Genomic DNA, 15,000 nt, shown 5'->3' with positions numbered 1-15,000 from the left:
GTACTATTCATCCAAAGTATTTAAACTTATCCACGCCAACTCTGTTCCCTGTATCCTCATCATTCCACTGACATTCCTCACATTCACACACATATTCTGTCTTGTTCCTACTTACCTTCATTCCTCTCCTCTGTAGAGCATATCTCCACTTCTCCAGGGTCTCCTCAACCTGCTCCCTACTCTTTGCTACAGATCACAATGTCATCAGCAATCATCATAGTCTAAGGGGACTCCTGTCTAATCTCATCTCTCAACCTATCCATCACCATTGCAAATAATAAAGGGCTCAGAGCCAATCCCTGTTATAATCCCACCTCCATGTTGAATGCAGCCGTCACTCCTACCGCAGATCTCACCACTGTCGCACTTCCCTCATACAGTACCACAACTCTTCTTGAGGTACCCTGTCATATGCTTTCTCCATGTCCACAAAGACACAATGCAACTCCTTCTGGCCTTCTCTATACTTCTCCATCAACACCCTTAGTGCAAACATTGCATCTGTGGTGCTCTTTTTCCATTCTTCTTCCTCTTCATAGCTGTCCTTACTTCCTCCATGCTAATGTTTCATTTCCTGATTCACTATCTCCACATCTTCCAACCTTCTTTCTCTCTCATACTCTTCATTCATCAACCTCTCAAAGTACTCCCTCCATCTTCTCAACACACCCTCCTCCCTTGTGAGTATGTTTCCATCTTTATCCTTTATTACCCTAACCTGCTGCACATCTTTCCCAGCTCGGTCTGTCTGTGTAGACAATCGGTAGAGGTCCTTTTCTCCCTCCTTAGTGTCCAACCTCTCATTCAACTCATCATACGCCATTTCTTTAGCTATCACCACCTATCTCTTTAACTTGCGCCTTATCTCCTTGTACTCTTGTTTACTTTCTGCATCTTTCTGACTATCCCACTTCTTCTTCACCATCCTCTTCCTCTGTATACTCTTCCTTACTTCCCCATTCCACCACCAGGTTTCCTTTTCCTCCTTCCTTTGTCCAGATGTAACACCAAGCACCCTTCTAGCTGTCATCCTTACTACTTTTGCTGTAGTTGCCCAGCTGTCTAGTAACTCTTCACTGCCACCCATTGCCTGTCGTACCTCCTCTCTAAACTCAACCTTGCAGTATTCCTTTTTCAACTTCTACCATTTGATCCTTGGCTCTGCCTTCACTTTCCTCTTCTTCTTGATCTCCATCGTCATCCTACAGACCACCATCCTATGCTGTCTAGCTATATTTATACTATCTGCCACCACTTTGCAGTCTTTAATCACCATCAGATTGACTCTTCTGCATAGGATTTAATCTACCTGTGTGCATCTTACTCCACTCTTGCACGTCACCCTATGTTCCTCCCTCTTCTTAAAATATGTATTCACCACAGCCATGCCCATCCTTTTCACAAAAGCCACTATCATCTGATCATCTTCATTCCTCTTCTTGACACCATACCTACCCATCTCCTCGTCTTCTCTGTTCCCTTCACCAACATGTCCATTGAAATCTGCTCCAATCACCGCTTTCTGTCCCTTGGGTACACTGTCCATCACTTTATCCAACTCACTTCAGAAATCTTCTTTCTCATCCATCGCACACCCAACTTGCGGTGCATATGCACTAACAACCTTCATCATCACACCTCCAATTTCCAGCTTCATAATCATTGCTGTGTCTGACACTTTTCACTTCCAAAACACTCTTGAAAACTGTCCTTCACCCCATTTCTCCTCCCATCCACACCATGATAGAACAATTTGAATCCACATCTGACCCACCTGGCCTTACTCCCCTTCCATTTAGTCTATTGAACACATAATATATTAACCTTCCTTCTCTTCATCATATTGGCTAACTCTTACCAGTCATACATCCAGCATTCAAAGTCCCTACCCTCAGTTCCACTCTTTTACTTTCCTCCTCTCCTCATTCCTCTGGACACATCTCCCAAACCCCCCCTTCTTTCCTTTCTTCAGCCAACAGTAGCCTAATTTCCACCAGCACCTCCCTGTTGGCTAACAGTACTGGTGGCGGTCGTTAACCCGGGACTCGACCGATCTGTTATGGAAATCTGTTTTGTTATCCGCATGTTGCTCAGCCAAAATTTTACACCGGATGCCCTTCCTGACATAACCCTCCCCATTTATCTGGGCTTGGAACCAGCACGAAGAAACACACTGGTTTGTGCATCCTCTGTGGCTGGGTTTAAGAGTGATTCATCATGAATTAATAATTTTTTTGAGTTGAATTGCAATTCAATAGTTTTTTTGATTGTGTGTGTACAAGGTACATGCCACAGGAAAGGTGGTTTAGCGCTTTCAGAAATCCAAGGCATTTAATAGAAATGCAATCTAGTGTAATCAGTTCAGTATTGTTATGTGCACATGTGCTCGGTGAGCAAATGCTCTAATACTGCATAGCAGAATTAGGTATCTTTTGAAATCTGTTTAGAGCTGAGAATAACAAAATTTCAGATTAATTTTTATTTTGTATTTACAAATATATGTTGAGCCATTTCTTATTATAATTCTCTATTTTTTGTTTAAACTTATCTACCATGTACATGAAACTACCAGGAAAACCTTCAGCCCCACCTGATTCTACAGTTGGATTAAAGAGGTTTCAAATGTATTTTACTATTTAGGAAATGCTTGTTTAATGTTTTTAAGTAATAATAAACTTTCATTACAAAAAGCACCATCTTTTTTTCCTGTGTGCTTTTATTTCAGGTTTAAAATATCTGGAGAATTACCTGTGGTTCATATCAAAGTTTCAGACCAAAAAATAAAGGAGATGATAGAGCATTTCAACAGCATTCCTTTACCGTTGACCACCTCCACACCTCTTGTGAAAATTGCCAAAAAGGCAAGTTGTATATAATCAGGTTTTTTGTACAGATGCATTTATTATATACTACAGCAATTATTTTGACTACAGGGAGTGATTGTTTACAACATGTAAATCACTGCATACTTTTTTTCCAGGGTCAGCCAATTTCATTAGGTAAACCAAGGCACACTCTGCTTTTTGAAAATACTGTGTTCCTGGAATCTGACAATTCACTTCCTTCAGGTAATTAGTCTTCTTTGACTATATTTGAAAGATATCTGCTAAGTGAATGCAGCTGTAATGTTTTTAATTTGTACCACATGAACAGCATTTGTTAATCAAGAGCTTAATCCAGTATTGAATATTATTAGTATAGTATGTTAAAAGGTGTATAGTACAGTTATCATAATTACGTATTGTGGAAGTAATTAATTATTCTGTAACTAATTAGATATTTGATACTAGTGCTGGGCGGTATACTGGTTCATACCGAAAACCGTTTTTTATTTTTTTTATGATATGGATTTTTCTTTAACCGCAACACCGGTTTAAATTGCCTAAACGACGTTCGGAACGTGGCGCAGCGGGAAACTGTTCAAGTGGGGACCTTTTTCACTGCTACACCGCTAAACACAGATTTGTTGCACAGGGCTCTTTTTCACTGCTACACCACCAAATAGTGGGTGGTAGCATAGGAATGCTGCGTGGTGAAAATGGACAGAGAGCCTGGAGATACTTTAGTTTTAAAAGGTCAGATGTGTAAATACTGTTTCTATACTACTGGATAATACTGCAAGCCAAGTTGTACTTGTTTTATTTGTTTTCAATACAGTGTAATGTACCTGGGTACTGTGTAATAGTGTGACGACATGTTTTCAAACCCCGTCTTAAGTTATATAGCACATTAAATGCTTTGTGTTAAGTGATTCTTAAACTGACTTCTTCTTGCACTAAGAGGAGGCGCCGGCAGCGAACCCCGCACAGAATACATTCACTTCATGATCTTCCTTCTTTCTGAACATTTAGAATGCTAAAATAAATACTTAATATAATGTTCATGGTGAAATGTGTTAAAGCATGCATTAATCATATCGGGGCACGGCGGCGTGCCTCCCTTGCATTTGCATGTTTTTCTGGTGGGTTTACTCGGTGCTTTAGTTTCCTTTCAAAGTCATGTAGGATGTGGGGTTTTCTTGTGCTATATTGACCCTGCTAGTGTATGTTTTGCTTATATTCATCCTTTGATGTGCTGGCGACTTGTTCAGAGATGGGCGCAACTCTGGATGGATGGCATAATTAAACATGTATAATGAAGATATTTTTAAAGTTCTGAACACTCCGTGGGCTAAGTTTATAACTAGTTTTAATTTCACAAAGACATTTATCGTGTGGTGATTGGTTATGTGGAGAAAGAAAAAGGACGGATAGGAACTGTGGTTTTAGTACGTCAGATAGAGACAGCACGCGTGCAATAAAGAAAGCCCGCTCAGAAGAACATGCATTGAATTCTGTGTTCGTGTCTCCGACCACCAGATCACAAACCCAACATTTATACAATATTTAAGTTAAACCTGTGTGATACCCATTCATACATCCAGTTTTTTGGAGCCTCGTCACACCTGCGATAAAGTTCTCTACACTGAACATAATAGTGCAACTATCAGTAATAATACTATTATTTATTTTATTGTTATTATTTATTAGTTTAAATATTATGCAGTTTAATGATGATAAAGTTGTTTAAAAAGTCACTTTAACGTGTCAGTGGACAGAGATTGTTAACATTAACAGAAAGTGTAGTTGGTTTACAAAAAATATTTACTATTTATTCCTTTTCTAAGACATATTCAGTGCAATACAACTTTTGACAAGCACTTCTGGATATTTTACTAAGTCTAAATGCCTCTTTTTATGGTTGAAAATATGTTGTCAAAATTATAGTTTAAGTTTTTGCAAAATTTGTTCAATAAAAAGGTTCTATATTTTGACTGCATCTGTCATGCAATGTGATACCTTCTCCATTAGTGCCACCCCCTTGAAAACTATCACTTTATGGGGCAATGCAAACCTGTATTAATACTTGTGTGCACATTAAAATGTTTTTTTTTGTACAATGTACAATACTCTTGACAGTGGAATAGGTTATTCTTAGCCAGTAATTCCAGTGGAAAATGTGGTTAACATCCACTCATGCATGGGGAAAAAAATACCGTCGAATACCGTGAAACCAGGATAATTTAGAAAAATACCGTGATATAGAATTTTGGTCATACCGCCCACCCCTATTTGATACTAATGTTCATGTTTTCCGTTCATTGTTTACTATACTATTATTTTTTATTTCTCTACACACTCTGTGATCTTTTCCCTTTATATCCTTTTTAAATGCATTTGCATGCATTTCAAAAAGCACCTCCTGTGGTTGCCATATCTATCTGTCCTGTCCACAAGAAAGATCTTGGCTCCCACTGGACTGATTATGTTGATATTTGGTTCACTTATTCTTCAAGTGTATTTACCATACATGTTCAGTTTTTGTTGAGACATCTCAAATAGAGTTTGCTTTACAAATATTTAAAATTTTCAAAATATTTATTTGAAAAGCATGGGTGAATTTGCCATCTCCTCTATCTTTAAACACAGGAACATTCTGCGTGACTTCAATTACAGATTAACATATTGTTTCAAATTTACCTTGAGAGAGGTCACTTCAAATCTATCTATCTTCAACTAGTATGATTTGCATATTTTCCTCTTTTACTCATCTGACAGCCATTCCTGACCGCAAAACAAACCCCTAATACAGGTTAGTCAAGCACCACGCGCACAAGCCGTACCTCTGGTACACCAGCTTGCTTCTCCTGTTGCTTGAGGTGAGTTAACTGCAAAAATATGAAAAAAGTCACTTATATAGAAATAAGCATATGTGGAAAGGAACTATGTAAGCGTCAATCTATAATTATTGAATGAACAATTATGTACTCAGTATTAATTTACACTTAAACAACATCATGGCTGCATTAGCTGGACACTATCATGGTTCAATATTCGTCTGAAATTATAATGTATCTGTATTGCTCCAGTTGTGTTCCCCATCATGGTCTGACACATCCAATAATTTTACCTTTTGACTTCAGAAGAGATTTTAACTTTTCATCAGGCACTTTATTCAATAATGTTATGTTTAAGGAACTTGAACTGCAGTTCATCACAGATCCTACATAACGAACAACTAGCTATAGGACATCAATTGATGCAGTTTTTACATCATTTGAATTGTAATCTGAGGTCTGAGAAAGCTATTGAGCATTCATAAGGCAAATTGAGTTTTGTTTTTAATTACATAACATTAAATTAATGATTATTAAATTACTGTTAAAAGCATGTATTTAATGTAGTATAGTAATGCATGTAACAGCATTCAATTATTGTTTTTACTTTTGAATATGACTCATCGTTACAATAATGTTTCATAAACTAATTGTGATAACTAACTTTTTGAAGTATCCAAAATAGTATGATGCTGCTGTTTTCAAATCCGTTAATTCCTAAATGCACCCTGAAGTTACTGCACACAAACATTTTCTAACTTGTTTTATTGGTGTTTTATTTTTTTTCATTTTCAGAATCTGGATCTGAAGAAGAGCCGTCTGTAAAAGTTGAAACTAAAGAGACTTCAGCAAAGACTGTAAACGAAACTGAATTTTCTTCTGAAGAAATTACTGACCTTCATCTCAGTTTTGAAATTAAAGAGGTTTGTACGATAGTGTATATAACTGTATTATGTACTGTGTTAACAGTAATATTTCTTAATCTGTCTGTTTTTGAGGTTAATAAGTTAAATGTCTCAGGGAGTAATCATTTTAAATACACCCTTACACACCACAAATATTTTTCTATATTGTATTTTTCTATTAAGTAATTTTTTTGTATAAAAAAACTCTAAGCACCACTCATCAACATGGCAGCCAGGTAATAAAGTTACCTTGACCACCTTATGAGATAGGAATATCATTAAAACAAGGGAGAAAACATCAATAGTGATTTTAAATTCTTTATATATTTTACATTCAGAGCTTCAGAGGTGATGCAAATTTCCTGTAACCCTGTTGCTAAGTTTGTGCTAACTGCTTGAGCATTAATGTAGTGTTGCAGTGTAGCGATTCTTGTTTTAATCTTATGGCAGATTTCTAACATAAGATAATTACGGATTATTAGAATTTTCAGAACTGTCCAAGTTATTTTTAACACGGTATCCTTCCTTCATAGGTGAAGTTAAGTTAACAATTACTGGTTGAAGCAACTAGTCTGAGTTCAGAGATATTTAGTGGTGTATTTCAAAATACTGTAAGGTTTGAAAGATAGGCAGGTTTTTTTCCTCAGTTTCTCATCCGGCTTTTACACCTTCTTTTTGGAAACCTTTTACGAATAGTGCTGAGTAGGCGAGAAGCTCACACTAGTGTAATAAAGATTCACCTTAAAAAAACACATCTTATGTCAGTGTCCAAAGCAGTGATCTTGATAGTGTCAGTTTTGATCAATGCATAAGATTAAAAGGAATAATATAATTATAAATAAGGAACATAACTGTACAAATATTCAAGGGGAAATACTAGCACAAAAATATGAAAGTGTTACACGAATGGAGACATACAGTTAAGTCAAAATAGGAAAAACAAATACATCAATTCAATACAACTTATTTTTGTGTATTAATCCACATTAAGTACAGGTTTGCAGCTATGGTACAAATTTACAACTGTAAATCAGTAACAGTAAATTACTAAATTTTACAAATTAACATAGATGAGCATGTAAATTGTATTAAACATGCAGTAAAGTAGAACAATTTCAGGTTAACATAAAAATGTTAATGTTGTTACATTAACATATGAATGGAGTCAATTATAGATGAGATATAGAAAAGTGAAAAAGAAAAAATGTCTTGTTCTGTCATAATTTTGTTATATATTCTATTTGTTTATGTGTTTTCCCTGGTCTCGTTACTTTAATTATATCCTCAGTCAGGAAAGCATTAGAACTCTCAAGGGCTACTATCACGATGGCTACAGTTACTTGATAGAATATAAAAGAGTCCAGCTTGCCACAATTCTTTGCAGTGTCATTAGTTACCTTAGGTTCTTTTGCTCTGATCACTTTTTCTTGAGTTACATTTTTGTGGTACTTTATTTAAGACATTTAGTAACAGTTTAGCAGAGGACAGAAACATATAGAAGATGATGATCCGCTGTGGCAGTCCCTAACGGGAGCAGCCGAAAGAAGAAAAAGAGTAACAGTTTAGCATGCCCATCCTTTAAGACACATTGCATTTGGCCTAGTTTTGACTTTTGCTACCATTTCTTGTATTTTCCTTCTGGTACTGCTTTTTTACCTTGTTAATTTATTCATTGATTGTTTTGTGTTAGGATCTTCTGTCTTACCTTCCATTAATACTATGATCCATATCTAAACATTAGTGTGGAGAGTCGCTCACGTACTGAAGTGTCTATAGCTGCAGGTGGAAGCTGCCGTCGCACTTTTCGTAACTGATCTTTTAATGAATAAGGAGTGGCATTGTACATGTACTTTGTCAGCATGCCTATGTCGATCAAACACAGAAAACTGCACTCTACTTGTGACTTTATACTGTAGGACAATAAGTAAATAAATATAGGCAAATAACATTTGATGTGGTGTTTAACATAAAAGTTTTTCATATGAAGACCATCAATAAACATAATCGCAAATGGAACTTTGCACGATACCTTGGCGAGCACTGTAAGCCCTGCTGTTTCGTTGAAGGACATGCGTTTGGCAGATTCACTGGCAGGATGATGGCCAACCTGTTGCTGCATCCAAACTGTGCCATCTTTCGCCTTTATGCCTGGTGCAGCTGTTTTGTTCTTATATGTAAGTGGACGTTTCTTGCGGGGAGGGTTTCTGTTCTCTTTCTCCGATGTAGAATCCTCATCCTCATCTGAGTTCACCTCTGTTATAGCACGTGTTTATTTGAAAACAGCAGTATCAGATTGTGGGGAGCATGACTGAGAGAATAAAACTGAATAATAATTAAAAAAAGCTAACCTTTACAAGTACCATAAATTTTCACCAGCTGTTACAGACTCAAATCAAATTTATGTTTTTATCCTATAATAGTAACAATTAGAGCAGCTCACTAATAAAAACGGTAAACGTAGGAAGTGTCCAGAATTGAACCTGCAATCTCTTGATTATGAGCCAGCAGTTCTTACCGCTGCACCACCCAAGCGGTCATGTCAACATCATACCCTAACCAGAGTTATTTTTCTTTGGTTGTATTATTGAATAAAAGCGCATTTGTTTTATTATACTTGTAAGTTGTAAACATGAAAAAAGTTTGTTTTAGGCATGTGTTCAGCATTTCCTGTCATCCTACATTTACTCAGATTGTTGTAGACATGGAACACACATGAAATGCATGTGTTCCAAATAACAATATATTATTTACCCTATATAACTCCAGGCACCTAACACCCAGACAAACAGACTTGAGCTGGAAGAACTTTTTGTCTGAGTTGAGCTGCGGTGGTTGGGGGAAAGGGATTGCTTGCTGCTTGTGGTGATCGACTCATTTGTTAAACAAAAGATGCTAATGGAGAAGTCTTAAAAAATTTAAGGTGGCCTGGGATTACATGTTTTTTCATAGGCTTCAGGGATTCTAGTGTTAATACTTGGTGTTTATTGTTTTTCTCTGAAGTTTCTTAATATAATTAACATGATTTAAATACTGAAGTTTAATTTACAGTTTATTTGTTTCAGTTGTTGGTTATTTAGATATGTTGTCTTTGTTTGATTTAATTATTTATATGCATTTTGTGGCACTTTTACTAGTTTTTGGAGGTTAATTTGGTTTTTGATGCAGTGATAAGCACAAAAAAATATGATGTACCTACTAATATAGCATATTGAAAAACACAGCACATAGCATTTTGAAATGCAATTATTAAAAACATATGTAGTACTCTTTAGCTCTCCAAAGTTCACGGTTCCTAGTTTCACCTCATAAGTTTTTGTGTAGAAACTAAAAGGCTTTGGATGGTGTTTGTGTTGTGCGGTAGCTTTACTGTATCACACAAGAGTGGCAACAATCAAAACTCTTATGTGGTGCAACAATAAAAGCAAAAGAATAAAGTGCTTCAAAAAGTGCAAGGACATTTGTTGCTTTAAGTATATCTTCATTGTTGTAGTTTTGACACATGCCACGAGATGTATGTACAGGTAGTCCCCAGGTTACGGACATCCGACCTACGACTTACAAACGAGGACGCAGCTGCGACGCATGCGCCTCAGTATCTGCCACTCCATCATCATCGGCCTGGGGATGCTGCAAGCGGTGGCTAGAGGGGGGCGATTTCACTGCTTGCGCAGTGTAGTGTCCCTTGGGCGGCTCCCGCCGGCAAGCGGTGACCCGTCACGGTCCATAGTCACCGGGGCAACAGCTATCGCTTGTGTGCAGGACGATGGTTCGCTGCCCGCCCACTACGCCGCTGTAGCTACTGCTTCTGACTGGATGCAGGCTGGATGGAGCGGAGGGTGGCGTTTCACTGCCCGCCCAACACACACGGCTGGTAATGCTGCAAGCGGTAACTCGATTGTGGCTGAACGAGGCGGCGGGGGTAGCATTGTAGTGTGCCTCGGATGGCTGCCTGTTGAATTGGGGTTGGGCGATTCACTACCCACCTTTGGCTGCACCATGTTCGTTCTCAGTGGGTGGACGCTGTAGGTAGCATGTAGCATGCTGTAGTGGAGGTGACTGTGAGGTGGGCTGGTGATGAACCCCCCCTCGCCTCCCCCATTCATTCTCAATAGCAAGCCTGCTTGTACTGTTACGCACATAGCAGGAAGTTGTCTCTTGTCAGTACATCAGAAGTGTTGACGGGTCTCGTACGTAACCCTGGGACTGCCTGTAATCTGAAACCTCCAGCCTTTTTTCCTGTTGCACACTTGATTCTAGGCAGGATGTACCTCTCAATCTGTCTCCTGTAGTAAGTAATGCCTTCTTTTTTCTTGGGTAGTGTTGTTATTGTTATTTACAGGTATTACCACTTTTATTATTGTATCTTCAATACATGTTATTAATGTAATCAATAAATGTAAAGAATTATTTCTTAAATCATTTAACTGAACAATCATAGATGGAAATCAAGAAATGTTTGAGGTAGTATTGAGTAAGTTTTTGAAATTCTGTGAGGATGATTTTATTTAATGTATTTATGTATCCTTGCCAGTCTTTAACATCTTTGTTCTACATTAGAAGAAATCTAATATTATTTGCTTATGTTATATACAGTTCTGTATATTTCAAGACCAGCTTAAATAAAATAATTCTGTTGAATAGCAATCTGTAAGTTGTTAGCACTATTTTAAATAGTGTTTTAACCCTCAAGTGTGAAAAGACAGTATTTTAAAATCCTAGGGAAGACACAATCTGTTAACTTAATATTTGGTACAACAGTTCTGTTAACATTGTTTATATCTATCTAGATTTCAATGTTATTGAAATTGTGTGATACTCATTTAGGCTTGTTACAATAGTCATAATTAGAGGTAATAATTTAAGAAATAATTTAAGGCCATTTAATTTTTGTATAATATTCTTCAGTAAATTCAAATGCTTATAAAAATTATTTCAATATACATGTAGCATATAATGGGTGGTCCAGATCTAACTATGCAACTTTTAATGCAATGCAATAATTGCATAATTAGATCTGGACCACCCTGTAGTATTGAAACATTTTAAAAATTGCAATCCCTCCACTGCTTATCAATACTTTAAAATGTTTTTTTAAGTCTTGTCTGAATGCCATAAGGAAATTGTTGTACTCCTGTAATGTGGAAGGACAAACTACAGTTTATTATTCTAAATGCCATATTCCTGTCACTTTAGAGTGGTTTATTTATCAAAAAAGTAAAATTTAAATCAAGTTAAAAAATTTCAGGTTTTGGTTGAACTCACAAGACAAGATGTACAAGAGAATACATTTCTGGGTTTTAACATCGTCCAGTTGGGAACCGAAGTTAAAGTTAGAACTTATGATCTGACAGTTTCCTCGTATCTGAAGAAAATCAGTCTGTATTATAATGAATCAGGAGGTAAGGTTTTTTCCTTTTTAAATTATACCTGTATGCCTTGTTGTTTTTCTTAATTTTTATAAGTGCTCATTAAATTTACATTGAAGAAAACTACATTCTTTAAACTGAATAAGCTTATAGGACATATAAAAAATATTTATCCTATTGGAAGTTTTCACATTTTATTTTTAATACAACAGCGGATCTCAGTTGATTTAATTTAATATTTTGACATTGATCAAAAGAAATAGATTGGTTGATGTCAAATGTTTAACATTGAAAACTGTTAATGTCAAAGTGAAAACAGATCTTATCAGAGTTAACAAATTTCAAATATAAAACACAACATAATTGATTATATAAGTATTCACCCATTCAAATAAATGTTTAGTGGCACTTGTACCTTTGCACATTTGGAATATGCAGTGTTTCCCCATCCTTCTTTGTAAAACTGCTCAAGTTGTATCAGGTTGTTGGAGGATCTAGACTCTGACTCAGACACTCCATTGTAATTTTTAAGCCATTTCTGTGTAGCTTTGGTTTTACACTAATGATTATTTTCTTACTGGAAAACAAATCAAGTCAAAAATCACAGGTTTCTTGCAAAATGCATCAGGTTTTCCTCCAAGATATCCTTTTGCTTCTCCACAAAATAATGCTTTTGGGATGAGTTTTCTTTGATAATGTGCAGTGTTTGACTTAGGCCAAACATGTCATTTAGTCTAAAGGTCAGAAACTTCATCGGACCAATTAACATTCTTCCAGGTGACCTCAGAGTTTCCCATGTCCCTTCTGGTAAACTTTAGCTAAAATATTGTTTTTTTTTTTTTTTGTTTTTTTTTAACCACTCCCTTATAAAACTAACTGGCAAAAGTTGTTGTCAGCACAGTCTCTCCACTCAAAGCTACTATAGCTTGTAATTCCTTCAGAGCCATTATAGGTCTCTTGCTACCCTACATCACTAGTCGACTATGTGTGTGTGTATATATTTATACAGTGGTACCTCTGGTCACAACCATAATGCGTTCCAAAACCCGAACGTAATTTCCCCATAAGATTTTATGTAAATACAATTAATCCATTCCAGACCGTACAAACTGTATGTAAATATATATATATTTTTTTAGCACAAAATAGTTACTTCCCATGGGCTCACCACCTATGAGAGGGGCCAAGGAGGTTGGGTGCAATGTGAGTTGGGTGGTGGCCGAAGGCGGGGACCTTGGCGGTCCGATCCTCGGCTACAGAAGCTGGCTCTTGGGATGTGGAATGTCACCTCTCTGAAGGGGAAGGAGCCTGAGCTAGTGCGCGAGGTTGAGAGGTTCCGTCTAGATATAGTCGGACTCACCTCGACGCACAGCTTGGACTCTGGAACCAATCTCCTTGAGAGGGGCTGGACTCTCTACCACTGTGGAGTTGCCCCCGGTGAGAGGCACAGAGCGGGTGTGGGTATACTTATTGCCCCCCGACTTGGAGCCTGTTCATTGGGGTTTACCCCGGTAGACGAGAGGGTAGCCTCCCTCTGCCTTCGGGTGGGGGAATGGGTCCTAACTGTTGTTTGTGCGTATGCCCCGAACAGCAGTTCGGAGTACCCACCCTTTTTGGAGTCCCTGGAGGGGGTGCTAGAGGTCATACCTTCTGGGGACTCCCTTGTTCTGCTGGGAGACTTCAATGCTCATGTGGACAATGACAGTGACTCCTGGAAGGGCGTGATTGAGAGGAATGGCCCCCCCGATCTGAACCCGAGCGGTGTTTTGTTACTGGACTTCTGTGCTTGTCACGGATTGTCCATAACGAACACCATGTTCAAGCATAGGGGTGTTCATATGTGCACTTGGCACCAGGACACCCTAGGCCTCAGTTCGATGATCGACTTTGTGGTCGTGTCATCGGAGTTGCGGCCACATGTCTTGGACACTCGGGTGAAAAAGGGGCGGAGCTGTCAACTGATCACCACCTGGTGGTGAGTTGGCTTCGATGGTGGGGGAGGATGCCGGTCAGGCCTGGTAGGCCCAAACGTGTTGTGAGGATCTGCTGGGAATGTCTGGCAGAGCCCCCTGTCAGAAGTAGCTTCAACTCCCACCTCCGGCAGAACTTCAACCACATCCCGAGGGAGGTGGGGGACATTGAGTCCGAATGGGCCATGTTCCGTGCCTCTATTGTTGAGGCAGCTGACCGGAGCTGTGGCCGTAAGGTGGTCGGTGCCTGTCGTGGCGGCAATCCCCGAACCCGTTGGTGGACACCCTTTTGTCCTGTGGGACTCTGGAAGCAGCTGATAGTTGCCGGCAGGCCAAGCGGAATGCGGCTTTGGTGGTTGCTGAGGCAAAAACTCGGGCGTGGGAGGAGTTTGGGGAGGCCATGGAGAACGATTTCCGGACGGCTTCGAGGAGATTCTGGTCCACCATCCGGCGTCTCAGGAGGGGGAAGCAGTGCAGTGTCAACACTGTATATGGTGGTGATGGTGCGCTGCTGACCTTGACTCGGGACGTTGTGGGTCGGTGGGGGGAGTACTTCGAAGACCTCCTCAATCCCACTAACATGCCTTCCAATGAGGAAGCAGAGCCTGGGGACTCGGAGGTGGGCTCCCCCATCTCTGGGACTGAGGTTACTGAGGTGGTCAAAAAACTCCTTGGTGGCAGGGCCCCGGGGGTGGATGAGATATGCCCGGAGTTCCTCAAGCCTCTGGATTTTGTAGGACTGTGTTGGTTGACACTCCTCTGCAACATCGCATGGACATCAGGGACAGTGCCTCTGGATTGGCAGACGGGGGTGGTGGTCCCCCTTTTTAAGAAAGGGGACCGGAGGGTGTGTTCCAACTACAGAGGGATCACACTCCTCAGCCTCCCTGGAAAAGTCTATTCAGGGGTCCTGGAGAGGAGGGTCCGTCGGATAGTCGAGCCTCGGATTCAGGAGGAACAGTGTGGTTTTCGTCCTGGTCACGGAACAGTGGACCAGCTCTACACCCTTAGCAGGGTCCTGGAGGGTGCATGGGAGTTTGCCCAACCAGTCTACATGTGTTTTGTGGACTTGGAAAAGGCATTCAACCGTGTCCCTCGGGGAA

The 15,000-nt window shown here is 39.2% G+C and overlaps 1 protein-coding gene across 1 annotated transcript in view; it reads left to right on the top strand.

Annotated features, from left to right (window-relative positions):
- Nucleotides 1-15,000, top strand: part of vps13c (vacuolar protein sorting 13 homolog C) — a 608,306-nt gene that overhangs the window by 219,272 nt on the left and 374,034 nt on the right. Inside the window, exons 25-28 of the mRNA XM_051920790.1 lie at nt 2,726-2,861; nt 2,981-3,068; nt 6,452-6,579; nt 11,807-11,960. Coding sequence (XP_051776750.1) covers nt 2,726-2,861; nt 2,981-3,068; nt 6,452-6,579; nt 11,807-11,960 — 506 coding nt within the window. The remainder of the gene's footprint in view (nt 1-2,725; nt 2,862-2,980; nt 3,069-6,451; nt 6,580-11,806; nt 11,961-15,000) is intronic.

The sequence above is a fragment of the Erpetoichthys calabaricus genome, chromosome 17, assembly GCF_900747795.2.
Source record: "Erpetoichthys calabaricus chromosome 17, fErpCal1.3, whole genome shotgun sequence".
In the NCBI taxonomy this organism is placed as follows: domain Eukaryota; kingdom Metazoa; phylum Chordata; class Cladistia; order Polypteriformes; family Polypteridae; genus Erpetoichthys; species Erpetoichthys calabaricus.
The sequence above is the reverse complement of the archived record's forward strand: the minus strand, read 5'-3'. Positions and strand labels throughout refer to the sequence as shown.